General features: G+C 40.2%; 1 protein-coding gene across 1 annotated transcript; it reads right to left on the bottom strand.

The window, feature by feature from the left end:
* Positions 1–506: 506 nt before the first annotated feature.
* On the bottom strand, positions 507–21,126 carry SLC40A1 (solute carrier family 40 member 1). The gene is made up of 8 exons (XM_026492344.4): positions 20,706–21,126; positions 20,143–20,210; positions 14,681–14,840; positions 12,403–12,518; positions 11,238–11,364; positions 4,788–5,033; positions 3,363–4,019; positions 507–2,109 (listed from the first exon to the last, which is right to left on the bottom strand). The coding sequence occupies exons 1-8, from the start codon at positions 20,746–20,748 to the stop codon at positions 1,796–1,798; spliced, it is 1,731 nt and encodes a 576-aa protein (XP_026348129.1). The 5' UTR covers positions 20,749–21,126; the 3' UTR covers positions 507–1,795.
* Between the last annotated feature and the right edge of the window lie 1,965 nt (positions 21,127–23,091).

A 23,091-nucleotide genomic window follows, 5' to 3' on the forward strand; every position in this document is an offset into this window, starting at 1 on the left:
AGGACACATGAGTCTGGGGTACAGACCAAGTCTTCAGTAAACACTGGCTGAATACAGGACAGGGCTCTACTCTCCAGACTACAGCAGGAAGCTAGCTTTAACTGTCTCTCATTAGTTAGGCCCAACTCCTAGTACTAACACCACGTCATTGGAGAGGCCACAAAGTGCTTCCACGTGACTTCTCCGATTTGGTCAGAAGAGCGGTGAGGAGGGTAGAGTTGGCTTTATAGGAGCCTCTCCAACTTAACAAAAGAAAAGATAGAACTCAGAGAGCTCAGTGTGACTTCTTCAAGGTCAAGGAATGAGGGCTAGGCTTCCCAGTTACCGTATTTTCATCAAAGCCACCAAAACCGGACATAGGAACAGTGAGGTAACACTAAAAATGATGAATTATGATGAACCTGTAGCCCTTTATAGTGGAAAAAAAAAATACCGTATCCAAAACCGATGTTCCGTAACAAAAACAATATTAAAAATTGGGGAGCGCAACTCAGGAAAAAGCAATCAAGATTTTAAAAATGTTTTTATATAGAAATATTTACAAAGATTTTACAACCGGAAATCATTATGTCATATGATAGAAGGAAGAAGATTAAACCTCAAGGACAAAGAAAGTGCTCAGAGCAACGTATTGCAGTCTCCATGAAAGTGCATAAACAGTTAAGGCAAAGTACCGTGTTGGTACTGGCACGTCGCAAAATGACTCGTGAAACAGTTTTTCTAAAAATACATACAAAAGTGTTTCTTTTCCTCCATTCTTCTCAAAGACATTTGAAAGGGATACACTGACGAACAGTCTTGCTCTACAACACTGTAAAAATAACTCCTGGGTACAAAACAGTGAAAGTAAAAATGCTCTTCCCGAGCATGTTTTAAAGTAAATCCGATGATTTTAAAATAAAACCTTCCCACGTGTGAGCTTGCTTTCTACATTTCATTTACCAGGCTGAAAGCTTACTCCCTCATACTCCAAGATAGAGATCATAAATGACAGTGGTGTGAGTTCAATTCAGATCTTGCCCTTCTGTGTGACTTTTTAAGCTTCTAGTTCCTACGGCCAAACTATCAGCGGATTTGAAGTCCTTATGCGTTTACTGGGTTATAAATCTACAGCTTTGCTTCTACCTGCAGCTTATGTGATAGCCATTTTTACGAAGTGCTACATATGCTTAATACAATATTTCACCATGATAATAAAAATACAAAGGTGCTCTCTAAAGTTATAACCATAAATCCTACTTGAGAATTCTAGGTAAGGATTTCCTTTTTCCATGTAAGTGTAAATCCCTTACAGTCAATAGGATCCATAAGAATAATACTGGTTCTCAAACTCTCATCTTCATACGTGAAGCAGAATTTGTTTTTTATAACACGAATAAGATGCCGAAAGTAAATCTGCTGGACCTGGACACGAGTGAGTTTTAGGGGGAAATGACATATCTGAATTCTTGCACAGATAATAAATATCTGCCAAAGAATAACTTAAATCCCATGATGAACCGCTCTTCATGGAAAATTTTATCTACTCATGAGAAATAGGGAAAATTGGTGTCACCATTCTACTCCCTACGTTTAAACTGAGTTTTTCTTTTCCTATTTTCTTTTCCATCCTTAAATGTAAGGGAAATTAACCAGCTCATTTTCTCTGACCTAAGTTCCTAAACAGCCTTTAGGCCTCACAGTACAACTGGGGTAAAGCAGAGAGAAACACCTAGCCATTTAGTGGAATGCTGCAGTACAAATAAGCATACGCGTTCTGTAACCTAGTGACAAGGGCAGCCACGGTTCCACTGTCTCACACCACAGATGTATCCGTTTGATTTTCATTCGTGACTTCTTTTTCATCAGCACCACAGGCAAAAAGCTTGCTGCCCAGAGTTTTCTGGGCAAATCGAAAATACATGATGTGGCCCATTGCCACAAAGGAGACTGAAATCAATACAAGCAAGCCAAAAGCTTCAGGATTCGGAGCCAGGATGACCATGATGAAATGCAGAAGATCAAGAAGATAGTTCATGGAGTTCTGTACACCATTTATAATGCCTCGTTCAGATTCAATTACATTTTCTTGCAGCAACTGTGTCACAGTTAAATCAAAGGACCAAAGACCTATTAATAAAAGATAACTATTAAAGACTGAATTTTAATTTGTAGCTTTACATTTCATATTTACAGTTTAAAAATGCTGACACGTGCAAAATATACATTTATCCCTAGGACCTTAAAGTCACCGTATATAAATATTCATCATAGCCTTGTCTTTGAGAATTCTTTTTCGTCAATAAATACCTGTGTGTAAAGTAAGTGTTGAATCGTTAAATTCTACACCTGAAACTAATATTACACGGTGTGTTAATTAACTGGAATTTAAATAAAAACTTGAAAAATAAAAAATAAAATAAGATACAAAATACTGGGTGACTAGTGGCTTCAAGAAATGATTTTTGTAGCCACCATACAAAAATATGTCTAACCTACAAACTTCTTAATTCTATTATCTGTGATTATTTATACTACAAAAGCAAAACTCTGAAATCAGAGACAATAAATCTAAGTACAAGTACTTTTAAAGCTTAAAGTGAATGTGCTAATATAGCCTAATGGTTAAAGTTTAAGGAAACTTTAAACCATTATTACATTTACTGCTTGGGTTCTAAAGCCGCTACAATAAAGCTGTCTTGCTTGAATATTAATTGTCTTTGATAAATTAATGAATTGCTTTGTATCACAAGATAAATACGGTTTCATTTCAAGAACAAATTCAGGCAGAGATAATTCATCAGTACTCTATTAATAATTACTTAAATTTTGCCTTGTAAAAAGTCTTTACATGTGTTTCCTTCCAGAGCTATAAAATCCATTTGTTTGGCAAAGTATACTATAAATACACATAAGTTAGAGACTTTTTGAAGGATTTTTTTTTCCCAGCTACCTTTTTTTTTTTTTGAAACCAAAAACACTATCTTTTTTACTTTGTCCTATACAAATATTCTCTAAATTATAGTCTTTTTGGTGGAGTTATAGCAATATAAAGATTCTAAATTACTAAATGGTATTATAATTATTAGAGCTCATATCTTTTTGAAAATTAAATTACATCAGAATACTTAAAATACTCATTTATAAAAAAATTTCAAGCCCTAATCATGTTTTGAGACACTATATGTACATATACACACACTATATTTTAAACTAGAAAATAAAAATTTCATAATTAAAGACTGGATCACGCATAAGGATAAAAAATGGATTTTGCTTAAATTAACACTCAGGGATTATTTCGGGTCATTTACTGTTGACTTTTCTGAACCTACACTGCAGAAAGACACTTTAGCTCATCAACATACCCAGAGAGGACTTACCGATTCTAGCAGCAATGACGCCTGCGAACAGCAGGCTGACAGAGATTATGGGCACAGATTTAGGACTCATCTCTGGGACAATATTAGCAGGGTCAGACCCGTTTGACACGTGCATTTCAGTTGTTAAGATGATTTCAGGTATTTTTGTAGGGGTCATCGTGGACAGTGGCTCTGCCTGAATGAACCTAGAACGGATATCTTCAAAAGGAGAAACAGACAAGTCCAAGGGGCTTCCAGGCATGAACACGGAGATGACACACAAGATCAAACAGGAAAGCTGTGCAAATCCTGAGATCAGACCAGTCCGAACCAGGCCACATTTTCTCCGGAGCCAAGTAAAAGCCACGGTTCCCATTATTCCAGTGACGGCTGATGCTCCCATCAGAATACTGAGGATAGACCCGCTCAGCCCCTGAGTATAGGCGTACCCCGTGGTGATACAATCAAAGCCCAAGACAGTCATATAGAGGAAAGCAAGACCCATGCCCGCCAGAAACACCGGCTGGTTGTAATAGGAGACCCATCCATCTCGGAAGGTGCGGAAGGGTTCAGCCATCTGGGAGGCGCAGCTTGGCTCTTGCTCATCTTCAAGCTCACGGACATTAGGGTCCTTCTCACCCATTAGATGAGTTCCCTCCAAGGATTTTGGCTCAGTTTCTGTTAATAAAAGACATCAATATAATATGTATTTTCTTTTACTAATCTAAGAATTTCAGCCAAGGAACAATCTCCAAGTAGCATTAGGTTAAATAAACAACATACTATTGACACCCCTCTCTCTCACATGGTCTGTCTCCCTTTCCTCACCAACCCCCTTAGAAATTATACTGCCACCTAAAAAAAACAAAATGAAACAAAACAAAAACCAAAAAAAAAAAATCATACTCCCACCGAAGTAAATAACAGGAAAACCCACCAAATAAAAATATAGTAATTGTCTGGAAAACTATAGCATCTTATTTTCTTGGGGCCTGTTAAGATTCCATTGGCCTAGAAGCCCAGCTTCCTCTCTCGTCTTGGGAAATGCCCACCTTCATGCCCGCACTCCCTTCTACTATTCTACAAATAGCCATGTAACTCCTCTCTTCACAGACTGTTATGAATTCTCTTATTCCCCCCCCCCCAATTGTTCTTTCCATTCCTATGGCTCAATTTTTCCCAGCCATCCCTAAATTAATTTCCACTCCATGTCTACTGCTCACATGAAGGAAAAGGGCCATGGGTCCCATTCCAATACCCTAAGATTCAACCTAGAGTTGCTCCTCAGGCTGTCAAAAGCCTGGGTTTGAGTCATTTACCAAAATGATACACTTAACCCCTTCAGCAGTAATAAACCTGATATAAATTCAACGTAGTTTTGGTCTTCACCAATATCTAAGGTCTGAACATCAGGATAAAAGGAATCGGTCATTGTTGCAAGTTTACCTTTATGTAAATTCAGCTGTTTCAATTCAGCTTCCTCTACTTTAAGAGCAGCTTTCACAGCTAGAGCAGGTGTTTTCTGATAAACCTTCCAGAGCAGAAAGTACTCCACACACATGGACACCAAATTCCACGCAGAAATGAAACCACAGCCAATGACGGCAGACCCAAATGTCATAATCTGGCCAACAGCCATGGGGGCCAAGATGTTGGTTAACTGGTCAATTCTTCGTATTGTAGCATTCATATCTACAGAGGTAGGTAAAAGAGGTAGATAAGTGTGCAAACCTACCAAAGAGAGACTGCCCACTTACATAATACAAACTCATAATCCAAGTGTGTAGATTCCTAAAATGCAAATTTCCAAAAGCATTCTGAGCAAACCATTTTGTTTGGAAATAATTTTATTGTTTGGAACAAGTCATATTACATTTGCCTCAAAAATCATGATTCTCTTGGGATTGCATAAATTAGTCTAACATCAACTTTAAAATGAATGGTGACTCTTCATTTATTTTTTCAACAAGCATTTATTAAATGCCCATTATGAGCTAGACACCAATTCCGTCACTATAAAGAACACGAAGAATATTCTGCCCTGTCTTCATGGAGTTTACCTTCTCATGGGAAAAGAAAGAATAAATCAGTAAGTATACACATATACAGCATGTCAGATGTTAATTAAGTATTAGGGTGAACAATAAAGCACAAAAAGGGCATAGAGAGTGCTCAGGGAAAAAGAGAAATTTCAGTTTTAAATATGGCAAGGTCAGGAAAGGACTCACTGGAAAAAGAGAATCACAGCAAAGACATGAAGCAGTAGGAGGAAAAAGAGCCAGTCATGTGGCTATTACTGAAAAGAGGATTCCAGACCAAAGAGGGTACAAAAGTCCTGGGGCAGGAGGAGCTGCCTACAGTGTCAGAGGAACAACAGGGAGGCTGGCAGGACTGCAGCAGAGTGAGGAAGAGACAAGGTCAGAGAGGGAGGGCAGACTGGCCCAATCATGTAGGGTCTTGTGAACATTATATGGATGTTGACTTTGACAATGAATGTGTCAGGAAGCCTTTGGAAGCTAATGAGCAGAGAGGTGGCACAGTCTGACTTATATTTTTAAAGGTTCATTTTGGCTTCTGTGGTGTGAAAAGATCGGAGCATGAGACGGAGGGATTTGCAGACAAGAGCAAGAGGCAAGAAGACAGGTAGAAAATGATGTGGCATAAACCAGGACAGTAATAATGGAGATACAGATAGATGCTGGATATACTTCAAAGGTAGAATCATAAAGACTTGCAAATTGATCAGATATGGGGTATGACAGAAAGATAAGAATTAAGAAGGACTCTACAGTTTCTTGTTTTTTTCCTGAGCAACTAACTATTGAAAGGATAGAGTTGCCACTTACTGAGAAAGGAAAGACTTCAAAAGGATCAGGTTTGGGGCAAAGGAACAGTATTTAGTTTAGAGATGCTGATTTTCATAGGTCTACTGACAGTCAAGAGGCCACATCAAGTGGGCAGTCAAATATGTCTGGACTTCAGGGAAGACGTATGTGCCAGATTCGGTAGTCATCAGCTGGTTGAGTTTGTTTTTTTTAAAGATTTTATGTATTTATTTATTTTAGAGAGAAAGAGAGAGAGCATAAGCAAGGGGAGGAGCAAAGGGAGAAGGACAAGCAGACTCCACACTGAGCACAGAGCCTGACACAGGGCTCGATCTCATGACCTTGAGATCATGACCTGAGCTGAAATTGAGAGATGCTTAACTGACTGAGCCACCCAGATGCCCCAGCTGGTTGAGTTTTAAAGCAGTGAGACTGGATGAGGTTAACCAAGGGACTGAGTGTAGATCCAGAAGAGACAAGATCTGAGGACCGAGTCTTGGGCACGTAAATGTTGAGAGAGTTGGATTTTACCAGGGTCTTACAAAAGCAAAGTGACAGAAGGAGGGGAGACCAACTGAACTGAGGGTATATGCTAGGAGGTGATCATAGGTGGTCAGAACATCTGACCTTGGAATTTCAGCTGGTAAGGAAGGGAGACAAGAAGGGTCACAGACAGTGAAAAGGAAGTGGATTTAATGACCTGTAGGTGACAACCAGGTTGGAAGACTGTTGGGGTAGGGGTCCCAGAAGGAATGAGCTGGAAAGACAGGAGGTGGCAATTCAAGACATGAATGCCTACGATTAGGATTACAGAAGGGGAGGATTTAGTGGTGATGACAAAGGCAAGGGTATGACCACGGGAACATATAGATAAGTCAGAGTAGAGGACCAAATGAATAAAAGAGGGGAAGTCAAGAAAATGACCTTTTTTCTTCTTCTCTATCACACAGAGTAGAGTGGAATTAATGAGACAAATCCTTATCAATCATGTCGGGCCTCTTAAGGGAAAAGCAATGCGTGACTAATAAGCGCATTAACAGAAAATTGCCTTTATTCCTTCTCTAATTCTTCCTGGTCCTCAACTGCCTTCCAATTAGTCCTCTGAATGTATAGGGCTTACACGATAACAGGAGAACTTTGACACGGTTCACCTTTCACTTGAGAGGCAAAGGCAGTTTGCATTGATCTTACACGTGGCCAGTTTTTGCAGAGGCCTCGCTAACTTCCATCTGCCCCCCACCAATAAGTTTCCAACTCCTATGTTAACAGACAAGTGCAGAATTGATTCAAATAACTCACTATTTTGATTCCAAAAATGGAGGACTAGTGAAAGCGTACAAACGCTCTGAAAATCGCAGAACAATAGCAAAATTAATTTTAATTACAATGATTTACTATTCTTGCACTACCTCAGGTTTCAAGTGCTCCTGAAGCTTCCTGATGCCACCAAATTCTATCTTTTCTATTATGGTCAGGAGGCTGATAATGTTTAGGTGTAATATAGCATCAGGAAGCAGCTTTAATCTCTCTGAAGCAGAATGAATTATATAATGATTTTTGAAAAAGACCTAATCATTTTACTGGTAACAGGCTACAGAAGAATCAATCCTCTAAATATGCAAACATGTCCTTTTTACAAATTCCTCTTTATTCTTATGCAAACACACATATGTGTGCTCATTTAACTCCAGTTTAACTGTGTTTAGCTTGGACTGAGGCATAGAACATGACATTAAATAGCTACTTGCTAGTATAAAGTGTATATTCAGTCTTACAGAGTAAGAATAATAAACAGAACTGCTGAGCAAATAGCAGCTAGGACGTCTGTCTACCTTAAATATGAGATCAATTTTTAGTCAATAAAGTTCAAATAAGAAATGTATCTGCCATACGTGACCAAGCGAACCGGAGGACAAAAAAAGCCTCAGAAGCTATAAATAAAGAGTAGTTAACAAAGAAAACAGGGAGGGAAATAAAACAGAGGAAGAAGTCTGGGAAAAGGAAGTGAGTTTCAAACAGGTTTGACAGGCTAAGGGTCATGGCACAAGAGAATGTTTTAATAAAACACTGAACCAAGTACCGAGGCAAATTAGTTAACTGATTGATTAATGGTATTTAGGTAGAAAAACAATTCCTTTTATGGAACTGTCCAAACTAGATGTTAACATCTGTATGTTGGCCGGATGCCACTGAAATTCTAAAATGTTTTCACTTTCCAGGGAAAATTTCTCCTGCGTTTGTTTTTTACCCTCGGTGATACAACTTCCAATTTTAAAATCCACTCTGAAATCAAGAAACACAGGGGCAAGGGGATGGGAGCAGTTAGCATCCAGCTCACAAGCTCTCCTCTTCCTGCTCACAGCCCTTCCCCTTCACAGACACACACACAAGGCTCATGCAGGTTCGGCATGGCCGCCTAGTCCTCTGCTGGGCTTCCTAACAGTTTTTGCTGGAACCTCAAAACTCAGCCTGCATGCACATCCGTGATTCCTGACTGCAGCAGCTGTGTCTGTGATCAGAGACTCAACCTCAGAGGTACCCGAGGTGGCAGATGGAGTCCCCTCGACGTGTACTTTTCCCCTTCTCTATTTTTCCTCTCTCCTCTTCCTTTCCGTCTGTTCTGTAACTCTGCCTTATAGCAGAAATGGCACCAAAAATCCATGGTGAGACCTTTGCTGACCTTCTGAACGAAAAAAGTTTCGATCCTACTTTGAGGCATGGCTTTTAATTAATTTTTTTTTTTAACAAATGCTGATGTTAAAACTTGAAGAAAAACAACACGGAGGCTTCCCTTCGCTAGGCTACTAACCCGCACAACTAGCTGGACGCAAACAAGCACCGCTTACTAACAGCTAATTCACGGTGGACCAAAGTTCGAGAGGCAGCTTACTTCCTTTCTTAAACTTGAGAAATTCCAGAAGGTTAGAAAATAGACTCGTTGGCCTAGATTCTCCCACTCCGCAATTATCCTAATAATAAAGGACAGCTGAGAAATGGCCTTGTTGTTGTTGTTGTTCTGGGACATCAAAACGCCCACAAAGTTATATGGAATCTTTGGTTTTTGTTATTTATTTATGTACATATTTAAAACAAATTGAAGATTCTGAGTAACTTTCACTTTACTCCGGACCTTTTTCACCCAGAGTGTACAGACTTCAGAGTCAAAATGAGTTAAGGAATTCAGATTAAGGGAAAGAAAAGCACTTTAAAAGCCAACTTTTTCTCTCAAATATATTCTAACAGATATGTGTGTGACCTATTTTCAAAATATATCTTTTCATACCCTTTGAATTTTAAACCATGGACATGTATTACATACTTAAAATAGTAGGTTAAATAGAGAAGGTAAATAAAAAGGAAACACAAACAAAAAGGGACATAGCCTTACCTTAAGGTCAGTGTGACAAAAAGAGACATGGAATTATTTCCCATTGGTAAATGATTACAGGAAGGGGAAAAAAAAATCAATGAGAATCACTACTTCACCTCTAGAAAGAATGTCATGCGGTACACTCACACGTGCTAAATTCATCCTAGTCAAACGCCATCCTCTAAAATCACTGGTATTTCTGTCTTGATTATAACACTGCTATAACAAAGTGATTTTTTTTTTTAGAGATTTTATTTATTTATTTGACAGAGACAGCGAGGGAGCACAAGCAGGGAAACAGTAGGGGGAGAGGGAGAAGCAGGCTCCCCACCAAGCAGGGAGCCCGATGCGGGGCTTGATCCTAGGACCCTGGGATCATGACCTGAGCCGAAGGCAGACCCTTAACCAATTGAGCCACGCAGGTGTCCCACAAAGTGATGATTTAAGTAAATTCCTCTCTTTCTTCGTTTGGAGCTTCCATAGATTTCGCTTCCTTTCTGTCACCACCTCCTTGCCTTTTTTCAGCCACACAGCCCAAAGTTGCTTGCTATCCCCAGCACCTAATCTTGCCTTCTGTGTCTAGGATAAGCCATTTAAATCATCAGCAACAGCCTTCTTGTCTGTCAGGATGGTTGGGCAACAGGTTAGTGATACCCATTATCTTCATTGACTAGCTGAATTGATTCGGCTGATCTGATCAGTAGATAGGTATGCCCTTCCTCCTTCACCCTGTGTAATTATCAATCCAATGTGTGTCTGTGTTAGGGGGCAGGTAGGGAAGATTGAGCGAGGTGAGTTATTCTGCACCAAAGTAATATCGATGTGATAGGACATGTTGCTTTATAAGCGTTCTTTCGTCTTTCTCTGGCCTCTTGTATATGTTTCCAGTAGACAACTAAGATTGTAAGCTTCTTGAAAACCATATTCTGGACCCAAATTCCTTAGTATTTGTAACAGCAATTATATTGCATTGTATATAATGTAATAAAAGTTATAGATTTTAACTTTAAAGTTGAAGGAATTAACTATTAGAGTCTCTTTTAGGACTAAGGTGTTTCCATTTGCTTTGGAGAAAAATAAAATCCATAGTATGACCAGTAAGTACTGGTAATAATATCCATAGTATGACTGATAAAAATCTCATGTCAGATTTTCACTGTTCTAAGTATTAAGCAAACATTTAAAGACCGCGAGCAGAATTTAAAAGAAAGAGCTCAAAAGGAACTTTCTTCTACTTGCCAGGTTTGCATAGAATAAAAGATAAGTTTACTATCTCATAAATTAACTTCCTAACAGTGAGATAAATCATTGCACTGAGATTGATAATGTAATGATAAGACAAAGACTTTGTTTTCAATTTATCATTCTTTAAAAATACCCAGAAGAGGGGCGCCTGGGTGGCTCAGTTGGTTAAGCGGTTGACTCTTGATTTTGGCTCAGGTCATGACCTCAGGGTCATGGGATAAAGCCCCACATCAGGCTCTGCACTCAGTGTGGAGTCTGCTTGAGATTCTTTCCCTCTTCCTGTACTCCTTCCCCCACGTACTCTCTCTCTCTCTCTCAAATGAAATGAAAATAAATAAATAAATAAAAATATTTTTTAAAAATACCCAAAAGAAAAGGCTTAAGCTTCATTTACTACCTCTGACTTAAAGTGAATCCTAATAGAACCCACTTAGTTAAAAGACAACACCAAATTACCTGCTAATTTGCTTCTGTCTCCTCCCGCAACAACAACAATCCAATCCCTTTGGATCGTGATGGCAGTGGCAGTACTGGCCAAATTTGCAATATTGGCAATAGTGATGATCAAAATATAACATGAAGTCTAAGGAATTACAGGAAAAAGCAGAGTTAAAATGTCAGTTTTATCACACTGTACCTACTTCACTGTACCATGTAGTTTAAAATGGTCTTTGGTGGCATAATAATAAAATTTTCATTTCACAAAATCATAAGAAATCGTTTTACTTTGTGACATGAAACATTAAGGTTAAGGTCAAGTTAAAGGGCATAATATCTTCCTAATCTATATCATCTATAGTACACATCATACAAAAATTGTAAAAGTCATATGCACTTTCACGTGACACAGTTATCATAATAAGTGTCAACATGGGGGTAAGTTTGTAATTTCTCCCCACAATATCTCTTTTGGAAAAAATCACTGAAGAGGAAGTGAGAAGACCTGTATTTAAGTCAGAGTTCTGACACTTTCCAGTTACATGACAATGGTTAATCAACTAATATCACTTGCCTTAATTTTTTCATTAACAAAATAAAGGGAACACACTAGAAGATTTCTAATGTCCCACCTGGACTTGAAGCTCTACAATATCAGTCTAAATATTTAAGAAGATTCAAGAGTGACATCAAATCCATTGTTTTCCACCCCCTCCCCAAATCTTTCTCCATTTTTCATCAAGCTATCACGAGACCCTAGTGTAAGAAGTTACCTGGTCCATGACCCCAACAGAAATACCAATTATTATTAGAGGAACACAATCATGACACATTAATAAATATATGGATAACATTTCTTATATAAAGTGAACAAATTACAGGTTAATACTAATGAGTTGAAAACTAACAACTGAATTAAATAATAAACTCTTAGAAATGCCATTAAAAACAAATAAGAAAAAACAACCGAACAGAGTTAAAATTCAAACAATACTTAACGAGTGCCTACTACGGGCAAAAAACAAGCAAAAACAAAACATAATAACTGTAAGGGATGTTAAAGTGGACACAGAGATCAATAGTGTCTTTGTGAAAAGATATTCCCTGGTCTCAAAGGGTTTTCATTTTTTACCACTACCAGAAATTCTATTTTCTGCCATTAGGAATCCCACTGGCAACTTACAAGAACCCATCCATGGTACATGGTCAGAAGCTCGTTTTTATGTAAGAAAACCATCATCAGAATGATCCCACACAGGATGACCGAAACATTCTGTACCACCAGCGAAGTTTGAGCCACTGTACAGAGGGAGAAACAAAGTATTCACTATACCAAAACATCTCAATGGACCGGTTTTTATCCACACATTTCTGTTCTACTACATTCATGCATATGCAAATTAGTGTAAGAAAAAAGAAATTCCTGAAGTAAATCCTGAATGAACTATTTCCAGTAGGACCCACTATATCACACCAGACCAGTAAAACTTGCAGAAAGAATGAAGTATTCACCATTTTTCCTATTAGTTGAAGCCGTTCATAATGACATTTTCATTTAGTGTATTCTCTTGAAGGTTTACTGTCATAAACAGAACTGTATTACATAGACAAGCTCCATCTTTCAGCTCTTTGTTGCTTAAGCTAAAATAAGAATATGCAGGAAGTGATAGAAGAGGTTAAGGAAGGAGTCGTGGCATCCATAACCTCCCCCAGGGTAGGCGGAATCTGGTAAGATCAGATGGTCGGGATACATAGGAAAGATAGAAAAATTCGCCAAGATTAAAGAAGAGCAGTGTGTTCCTCTGGGCATTCTAATGCTAGATGCCACTGCTAGGATTCCCTCACAGAAATGCCAATCTCCTTGGAGAGAGGCACACATGTGGACAAAGTATTGGAGCAAGGATAGTCAGTATACCAAGTAAGGACACCCACAGTCTTACTTGTAAGTCTCTTCTCTGCCACACACCAGGGGAGGTGATCTAGGACAAAGATACAGAATGTCTCCTATGTCTGTGTCTATGAGGTGAGGATGATAACCCATTCCTGCCTTCTTTACTTTATAAGGTCATTATGATGCTCAAATAAAATACTCATGAAAGTACTTTGAAAAATATAGAGAGTTGTATATGTAAGGTATAATTATAGCTCTTGTCTTCAAGGGCAGCAAAGCTCATTCTGGCTTGGAAGGTCATATAAAAGCCTCAAACAAACTTCTTTCTGAAATTAGTTTGGAATGAAATCCCAACATAGAACTCATTCTTTCATTGTACAAGGATTAAATATCAACTGCACAAGATTCTTTTAGCTTTTAGGAGCCCACAGATCAGAGGAAGGAAAGATATGTGAACAGATAATTTTAAGAGTATAAGTACAACAGCAGAGATATTGACAAAGTCTTCTGGGAGCACAGCCTAGAAACATCAGAGATTTTCATGGAAGGTGACATAGGAGCTGATTTCATGGGATAAATGGGAGATTGCTATCCCACCACACACTTTTTCATCCAACTCAACATTCCCAACCTAGATTTTCAGTGTTCAACAATCGTTAGGGTTAAAAGGTCTCACTGTATAATATTTCTACGTTCCTATAAATAATGATGAAAACAACTAGGAATTTTTCTTTAGTATACAAAACTTCGTTTTATATGCGTTTTGGTCTATCCATTCTCAAGACAGACAAATGTCCTTGACCATTTCACTAATAGCATCAAGTTCTAGAATTTGATAATCCAAATTGCTCTCTTCCAGGGGCAGTCATCCTACACTGAAAGAAACTGATCCCTCAGTCTTTCTCCAATGTCTAAGACAGACAGTCTTGGTACTACCAACTACACAATTCGGGAAAATTTTGCCCTGACTTATTATTTACATTGCCCTTATATTCTGCATAACTGAATTGTTCAATCACTTTCTCTCTTTCCTGTATAAAACTGAATGATTTCAGCACTAATGCACTAGAATAAATGTCAATATGTTATCATTTCTTCTTTTTCCCTCATAAATTTATAATTCAGCTCTCCATGATCCAGACTCAGATACTCTCTCTTAAATCTATAGTTTTTGATTCCACTACACACGCCTCTATGTCAAACACTGTAACCCAGAGGACAGTTGTTAAAGCTGTCCCAGCAACATCACACTAGCAGACTTCAGTGCCAATCATGGTTAGAAAGAATGCCAGAGTTAAGCAAACTTTTAATGTTTAACATGGTTCCCAGAAAAGAGCTATGGTGTTAATTATTAACATCTGAAATTTATGAACAGCTAAAGAGCCAAAAAAATCTATAAGCTGAATATTTTGGCATTCCAATTTTGTGCAGGGGCCCCAGGACCCTCCAGGCAGAAGAGCTGCCATTGAGCATGCCATCCCTCGGTGCGGCAGGCAGACACACGGTGGGTTGGTCATAGTGGTTTCTCTTTAGCTCAGGCATGGGTCTCACTCAGTTTACCAGTACTCACCTCGAAGTCTGGCATTCTTATCCACCCAATCACCAATGATGGCTCCAAGGATCAGAACAGAGCCTGCCACCACCAGCCCGTAGACCGCAGTCAAGAGGAGGCTGTTTCCATAGAGCTCTACCAAGAACACAGACACGGCAAAGTGCCACATCCGATCTCCCTTGAATGAGAAAAGAGAAAATGTTTTGATGAAATTATTTTTACTTTCTAGTCAGTTATACTCAGGAAGTTGCTTCCTTATCAAAAAGGTACTTTTCGGCTACACCATGAGATTTTCAAAGTCAACAACTCCTCTATGAATTGAATATGGGTCAGGTGTTAAAACCATCCATCATGGCCCAATGGAAAATATTCTGGCCCATTTACTAAGTAAACTCCAAAAGGCATGATATTAATGAAACACACACACTCCTTATCACTCTGGAAAAAAATATAGTTTCCACACCAAAGAAGGCTTTTGGAGACAAAATTTGTTCCCTTTCACGTCAGGTTTCTACCCGGGCCTGGAACTGACCTATTCTGAGTTGAGAGGCATATAGTAGTTTGCTAATGAACCAGAATGAAACTATACTCTAGTTCACAAACATTCATATGCCTTGAATGTCAAGAAAAAGCCGTTTTCCCAATTTGTAAACTGATAAGAATGAACCGTATGATCTTTAAAGTTTCTGTTACCTCTACCATTCTAAAATCTCTGCTCTGTTTCACAAATAAATTTCAAAGTCAAAAAACAGCAGGGCTCAGAAAGGTGAAATTAATATGGGCAAATTCTGGCACCACATTTACAGAAATGTCAGAAAGAAATTCATAAGCAGCTTTTCATTTGAACAGTTTAATACATATGGGCTTTGAAAGGGGAGAAAAAGAACTACTTATTTCTATTATTTCTTCACTCCAGACTATATAGGAAATTTTGGAATTCAACACTGGAAAATGTAGAAAAACAAAAACTTTTAAAAGAGTCAGGTAAATTAATGTGTAAGAAATCTATAATGGACCTTACTATGAGATTTTTGGCTCCATCTTTGACGTCTGAGTTAACATAAAACAGGACAACAATGTTCTATTATAACCTATCCCTAGAAATAACTACAGGAAACGAATGTGAGTTCTAGAACGTTCTGCACTCTCGAACCTCAGCCAAGTGCATGGCCCAGATTAGATGCTGTGGAATCAGCAAAGGAGTGGTTATGCAGTGAATCCCAGTTGTGAATGAGAAAATATTTATATAAGTGGCAAAAACCTAGACTGATTTATCAATCACATTGTTCTGGTACATTACATTTGTTCCCTGAATGTTCAAAAGTTTGAGAATTAATCAGTACCATAATTAATATTTCTGACACAGCCTGTGTTTGCTTTGATAATAGAAAGTTTTTCCACTTAAATTAAGTAGGATTTATTTAAATTTCAAATACCATTGTACTAAATGATTAAAAATGTATGCTACACATACAATTTGTTTGAAATCAATAAAAAGACAAATTTATATTAAATAAAGATGTCAATAAGAATAACAAACTGTTTTCTTAACCTTTAACAGTGGAAGCAAATCTATACTGAATTAGAATACAATGAAATGGGGAGAGCAAGTACCTCCCGTGAGTAAGGAAATCAAGAGTAAGCGAAGTAACTGCCCTACTTTATCTTAATCTCCACTCTTCTGAATAGCACCCAAGGAACAGACAAAAGACACAGAAATGCCCTTAACACAGGTTGTCTCCAGGAGTGAATCTCCTCTTTCTCAACGTAAAGAATAAAAAATATTACTCTATTTCTATTGCTTCTTTTTCTTTCTTTTTCTTTTTCTTTCTTTCTCTCTCTTTCCCTTTCTCTCTTTCTTTTTCTTTCTTTCTTTCTTTCTTTGTGTTTTAATTTCTGTTTTTTACCCAAAAGACTTTGTTTTAGATTCCTCTACAGCCGGCCGTCAAAACAAGTGCTACTAAATGAAAATTTTCTTTCTTATTTAATCTTGTTTGGCATGACGCCTCCTTGATGGAGAGGCATAAAATTGCCCCAGTTACCCCAATTCCTAAAGGGTTTAGGCTTTAAGTGGCAACAGATTCCATGCTCACAAAGCCCAAGAATCAGGCAAAGTCTAAGTTAATGTTGACCAAGTGCAATTTTGAGCCCACCCATTCCTTCCTTACATCCATTTCCTCCCTCCTATGTGTTCTCCCTGTACTTTGATGATTTGTTTACATGTCCATCTACCCTCAGTGGCCTGAGGGCTGAGGGCCAACTGAATATCTGTGAATGAATGATCACAGTCATTAACCTGCTCACAACTTATTGAGAGGCTACTCTATACCCAATACTATTGCAGGCACTAGAAACTCGGCAGTACATAGAAATCAAGGTCCGTACTTTCACGTAGCTGGCATCTCAGGGAGCAGAGACCAAAAGCAAACCTAGAACAGTTCAGGTGGTATAAATGCTATGAGGAAATATAAAGTAGCTTGAGCAGAAAGGTGGCATTTTGCATTTTGTCAGAGTCCTCTCTGAGCAGAGATCTGAAGGAAATGAGAGCTGGAGCCATGCAGACTCCGAGATATGAAGAGAGACAGTCCATAGGATTAATGATGAGGGAACAGAAGGCAAGCTGAGGACAAAGCAGAAGCTGACACCCCCCCCCCATAGGATATATGTGACATTCCTCAGGCACTCCTGGCTGCCCTAAAGCTAAGGAAAGGAAAAACAAATAGTTAACTTGTAGAGATCACAGTCCTGCAAGACGTGAGTCTCCCTCAGTTTACAAATATCTTAGCAATCTACAAGAACAAAGCATTTCTATCAATAACCCAGCTTCCAGAAGGAAATGTAGATACAATTAAATGTCCTTATACCCTGCAGCCCATTGACAGATACTTGAAGTGGGCACAGTGCAATGTTCCTCCAGGAAGCTCCCAGCTATCTTACTGTTAATGCCTTGCTAGAGGGAAAAACAACCTTACCTTGACAATGGCAAGGCCTCCCATATCTTTTGTGGGCCCTTTTTATCATGTGAAAGTTCTTTTAAAACCTCCCTTTTCCTTTACTTCCCCAACCTCAAGTATATATAATCAGTCACCCCTCACAACCCCAGCACAGCAGCTCTTTCTGCCCACCAGTCTCCCTGCTTTAATAAACCACCATTTTGTACCAAAGACGTCTCAAGAATTCTTTCTTGGTCATTAGCTCTGGACTCCACCCCACTGAACCTCACCTATATTCCCAAACCCCCATCATATTGACGTAAGATATAAGCGATTGACCACCCTTTTCCACTGCCTTACACTTGGTTATCTTTTTGTGACTAGATCCATTTTTTAAAGCCCATACTATTGCATTATAAGCTCCTTAACAACAAGACCCACTTCTTACAGTAGTTTGTATTTTAATAGTATAGAGTAAAATATATTGATCTACTGGCACACAGAAATAAAAAGCATTCAACCCCACACAAATATAACCTTCTACGCTAACACTTCTATTTACAGTGTATAGGAAACCATGATTTGGCAGAGTTCGCAGGGGAATGGATAGATAGATATGTGTAGAGACGTAGACACATATACATAAGCACATCGGTTTTGTTCTAATAAAATCAGCCAGCGTCAGGGGGCGCCTGGGTGGCACAGCGGTTAAGCGTCTGCCTTCGGCTCAGGGCGTGATTCCGGCGTTATGGGATCGAGCCCCATATCAGGCTCCTCTGCTAGGAGCCTGCTTCTTCCTCTCCCATTCCCCCTGTTTGTGTTCCCTCTCTCGCTGGCTGTCTCTATCTCTGTTGAATAAATAAATAAAATCTTTAAAAGAAAAAAAAAAAAATCAGCCAGCGTCAAACAGGAGACAAAACTCGAAAGGCACAATTATCTAGAGTTAGTGAGCATTCCTCTTTTGCGCTCTTTCGCAACAAGAAGTAAAACTCCACTAAACCTTATATGGCTGTAGTTGCTGGGTTTTTTGTTTTTATTTTTTAATCCAACTTTCCACAAGAACTCCCTTAGATTGGGATGTCTGTCACTTTTCTTGTGGGACTCTTTATTAACACGACAAACAAATCCTCCTGGAACAACCAGAGTTCCACCCTTTCGGTGGATCTGACCTCCCAACCTAATAACGAGAGGTCACATAAACATTAAACAAGATAATGAGTATTTGGAAGCGAGGCACCTCAATCTCCTAAGAGACAGGTCCAGATCACAAGATGGCAATTTCAGATACTATCTCCACCACCTGTTATTGGTTTTTAAAATACTTAATACTTACTAAATTAAATGGAAGAACAAACTATTGATTTAGATATAATTAAGAGTAGTTTCATTAGATCTCTACTTAGAATCATCAGCTATTGGAAACAAAACAAACTCCATTTGTTTACGTGTATTTGTAGAGTCATCCAGAGTCATCCTGTCTAAGCCTCTGGGGAGATAGGAGCTGGCCTTTCTAAAAAGCCAAAGTCATCCTTGAACTGCTATTTCTTAAAGAGCTGATAACCTAGCTTAATAATTTCCCAAGGGCATGGGTACAGATTTCCTCATACAACAGTTTGCATTCAAGTCTTAAGGATGATCCAACAGAAGTTTCTGATTTAAAAAGAAAACAACATTCACAAAATTTACCCTAAAAATTCTCTCTCCTTATCTATGATTTTTAAAAATTAGGTATCACATATGAGGCATAAATAGAACTTACTCAGATACTGCTTTTCAACAATAAGAACAATTGTTGAAAGATTCTAATCATTAATTAAACACACATCCAGCATCCTTTTGGGATTATTCTTTTTTGGGGTGTTGATGAAGAAACCCAGGCCCACAGAAACACTGACACTCTTCTAGGACCACATAAGAAGTCAGAGGGAGAATTATGACTCATTTGCTAATTTTCTTTGGATGATGGTTTTTAAGATAGCCTGAGATGCCCCACGCTATCTACCAACTGATAACATTTTTAAAACCTAGGATTTTTACCACTCAGCTATTTGTTCTTAGGGTCAATTATATTTAAATTAATCTTAGAATGCTATATTTAGCCTAAGTCGGTCACTCCACTCTTCTACTGTATTTTCATAGTGCAATATGCTGGAACTTCTCATCTTAACGAAAGAAGAAAATGGAGAAATAGCTTAAAATGTGAAATAAAAGATCCAGGAGACATTCATCCATTCTTAGCAAATTTTACCATTTACTAATAAGCCTAGTAATGCAAAATACAATTGACAAGCATTGCAAATATTTCTGTTTTATCTTTGGATAGTTGTTCATCCACATAAAGTATGATACTTAAATAGCATTTAATAACACCTATGGGAAAATATCTTTGGTGAAAATAACTTTTTCATTAGAACATGTGTATTTGGGTGATTTATTTCTTCAGCTGCATGACAAACCTGGAAGATGGTTTAATAAAATTGGCCCGAATGAAAGGAAACAAGAAATTGCGCAAGTATGTGGTAAGAATTACTGTACACAGTCACTTACCCAAGTAGATAGAGAATGACCAAGGTAGAGAAGGAATTTTGCAGAGGTCAGGTAGTTTGCTATGGACCCTGCAAAGACACACAGGAGGGGCAGTGGATAAAAAGCATAGTCAGTCACTTAAGTGAGCTGAGGTTGGAATGCTACTTCATTTTCTCTTCTCAAACACGATTATTAAAAATTAATTTGTGGGACAAGCCATGTACATTTTATCAAGTCGCCTGGGAATAAATGTGTCCAGTTTACTTAATACCACTCACTTAAATTCACCACGACACATTGGTCAATAACTGCAAAACCTCACATACAGTTAAGAAAGCTCTTGTTTCGACATTCTTTAACTCCACTTTTTTTTTTTAACAAGACAATCCAAACCGCCCAGTCTACTCCTTGTATGCATGCAAGCCCTTTCCCCACAATTTGAAATTCTTTTCTTCCTCGACCCTCCACCAAAATGAGTCAAATGAGCCACAAAGCACCCTGGTTAACAGCAGAGCCGCATTCCTCCCCAACCTGCGCAGAGCCGCTGGTCTCCACCGCCCCCCGCACGCGTGAGGTCTACTCACCGCAGCATCCTCCCTGGCCGTTTTGCTCTCTTGCCTTGGTCATGACACCAGGCGCCCCCCGCTTGCTCTTCTGCTGCTACTGCTACTGCTGCTGCTCGTGATGAGGTGCTTGTTCACAGGAGTGCAAGGAACCGAGGAGAGCACCGCTAAAAACACAACAGCCGTGCGCAAAAAGACCCCAACGACTACTAGGGCAAAGAACAAAAGAGAAGCGGCCCGGGGGTCTTCTTGTAGTCTTCTTTCCAAACTTAGCTAACACTGTAGCTGAAGTTGGAAAGGCAAAGCCTTATGGAAGCGGGTGGGAGGCTCCACAGGCCGTCCGAGCCGGATCGGGCACCCTGCGCCGCCGCCGCCGCCGCCGCCGCCACCGCCTGCGCGGCTCAGCCCAGCACACTTATACGGGGCCGGGGCGGAGCTCCCTTCGGCAGCCGGCTCGGGGCCGCCCCCTCCCTTTCAGGGCCAGCCGGGCGTCCCCGCGGCGCGAGGCCAGGCGCCCGCCGGCCTTCCGCGCAGTGCCGCCCTCCACGCCCTTCCCAGGAGGAGTCGTCCGCCCGGGGCGCAAGGGGCCACCTGGCCACAAACAACCCGCGCGGCCTGTGAGGACTCTGGTCCGACGAACCGCAATGGCCGGGTGTTCGCCCTCCGGGAAGCCACGGGAGGGAGCGGGAAGGCCGGGGGGGGGGGAGGCCGGGAAGGGGAAGACGGAGCGTGGACCCCGCAGGGCCGGAGGGGAGAGGCCCGGGGCCAAGCGAACTGGCAGGTGCAGGAGGAAAGCGCTTCGCCCCGGGTACCTACAGTTTGGGGGAGAGGGAAGCTGCCGGATGGGCACTGTGCAGAGCTCCTACCCGGGCTTGGGGCTGGGGGATTATTACTTTTTTAAACGACAATCATTTTAAATATAGGAACCTAAATATCCATATTACATAGGCCGGCTTTCCTGGCTGTTCCATTCCAGCCCGCCTGCGGCCGAGAATATCATTTCTTCCCTGAACTGCATGGCGGGGCTTCTCACAAAGAACAAGAATCAAAAGCAGAAAAGGGCGCAAAGATAAGAGTTGAGCCCTCTCCAGAGGAGTAAAGGGAGGCATGGAAAGGTCAAGACCCGCAGGATGTTAGGGACCCACTCCCAGCCCAGAACTTGGGTCTCCAAATCCTTCCTGGAGGTGCAGTAAGGATGAACCAGTCCAAACATTTCCCTTCACCATCCTTCCTTCTTCCTCATCACCTTTCTCTCCCACCCCCACCCCTGTGTCCCTTCCCCACCTCTCCTCCAAATGCCCCAGTATCTGTCAGGCAGTTACCAGGAATACCGGTTATCCCAGTTGTGTCCCTGGGTCTGTTCCTGTCCAGATAAAGCCATTCGGTGGCCTCCTGAAGTGGCAGGTGAATGACTCTAAAGAACATCATCAGGCTTAAGCCTTCCCTGAATTCTACACCTGTTTCCCCTCAGCACCGAAGCCCCTGGGCATACCAGCCCCTATTGCCAGCCAATTGCCTTACCCTTCTCAATCTTGCCAAACCCCCGGGGAGTGGATCCCACACTGAAACTGCAACCAGATTCCACACACTGAGCACAGGCCGGACTGACACCCAGCAGTGAAGGGAGACTCGGATAAATAGATGCCCAGTATCTGGACTATCAATCTGGAGCCTCACAGGTCCACCAGCGGGCGGGGCACAGCTGGATTCGGTTGGGATGTGGTCTGGAGGGCAGAGATAGGGGATTTACAGTTTAGCTTCTGTTGTTAACTGCTTGCTTTTTTTTTTTTTTTCTCCCCTTTTCAAGCCCTTTTCCCCCTTTTCTTTCCACAGGACTTTCAAGCCCTTTGTCTCTACTCCAAGAGAAGTTTTGGTTTGTGTTCTTAAGTTGGAGAATAGGTTAATGTAACCACGCAATAGGAGGGATCTGAAGAAGGAGGGAACTGGTCAATTAAACCTCTCCACATTACGGCAAGCGCTTACTGGAGATGAATTTTATTGATAGGTCCTCAAGCAAGGCAAAAAAGAGAATGACACTTTGCACATTTGCCACATCGTCTCTCAGCAACAAGGACCTCGAAGTGCATTACATTAATTTTTACGTGCCATAAGAGAAGTGTAGTGCTGTCCCCAACTTCCAGGTGGCTTAAAGGAGGTTCAGCAGCTTTAAAAAAAAAAAAAAATGCTTCTGGTTAACAGCCTGAGAAGTGTTTGTGGAAACGGTAGCTAAGTCAATGTATACCTCAAAATGTGACATGGAGACTGTTTTCTGCTGTCCTTAAGGAGTCCCCAGAAGCCCAAACTGAGAGAACAAAAAGAAAAACAAACAAACAAATGGGAGACTACAGGGAAGCACTAGGAAAGATAGTCTGGAAAGAAAAACAGGCAAGATCCATAACATTAAACC

The sequence above is a fragment of the Ursus arctos genome, unplaced genomic scaffold (assembly GCF_023065955.2).
Source record: "Ursus arctos isolate Adak ecotype North America unplaced genomic scaffold, UrsArc2.0 scaffold_1, whole genome shotgun sequence".
Classification (NCBI taxonomy): domain Eukaryota; kingdom Metazoa; phylum Chordata; class Mammalia; order Carnivora; family Ursidae; genus Ursus; species Ursus arctos.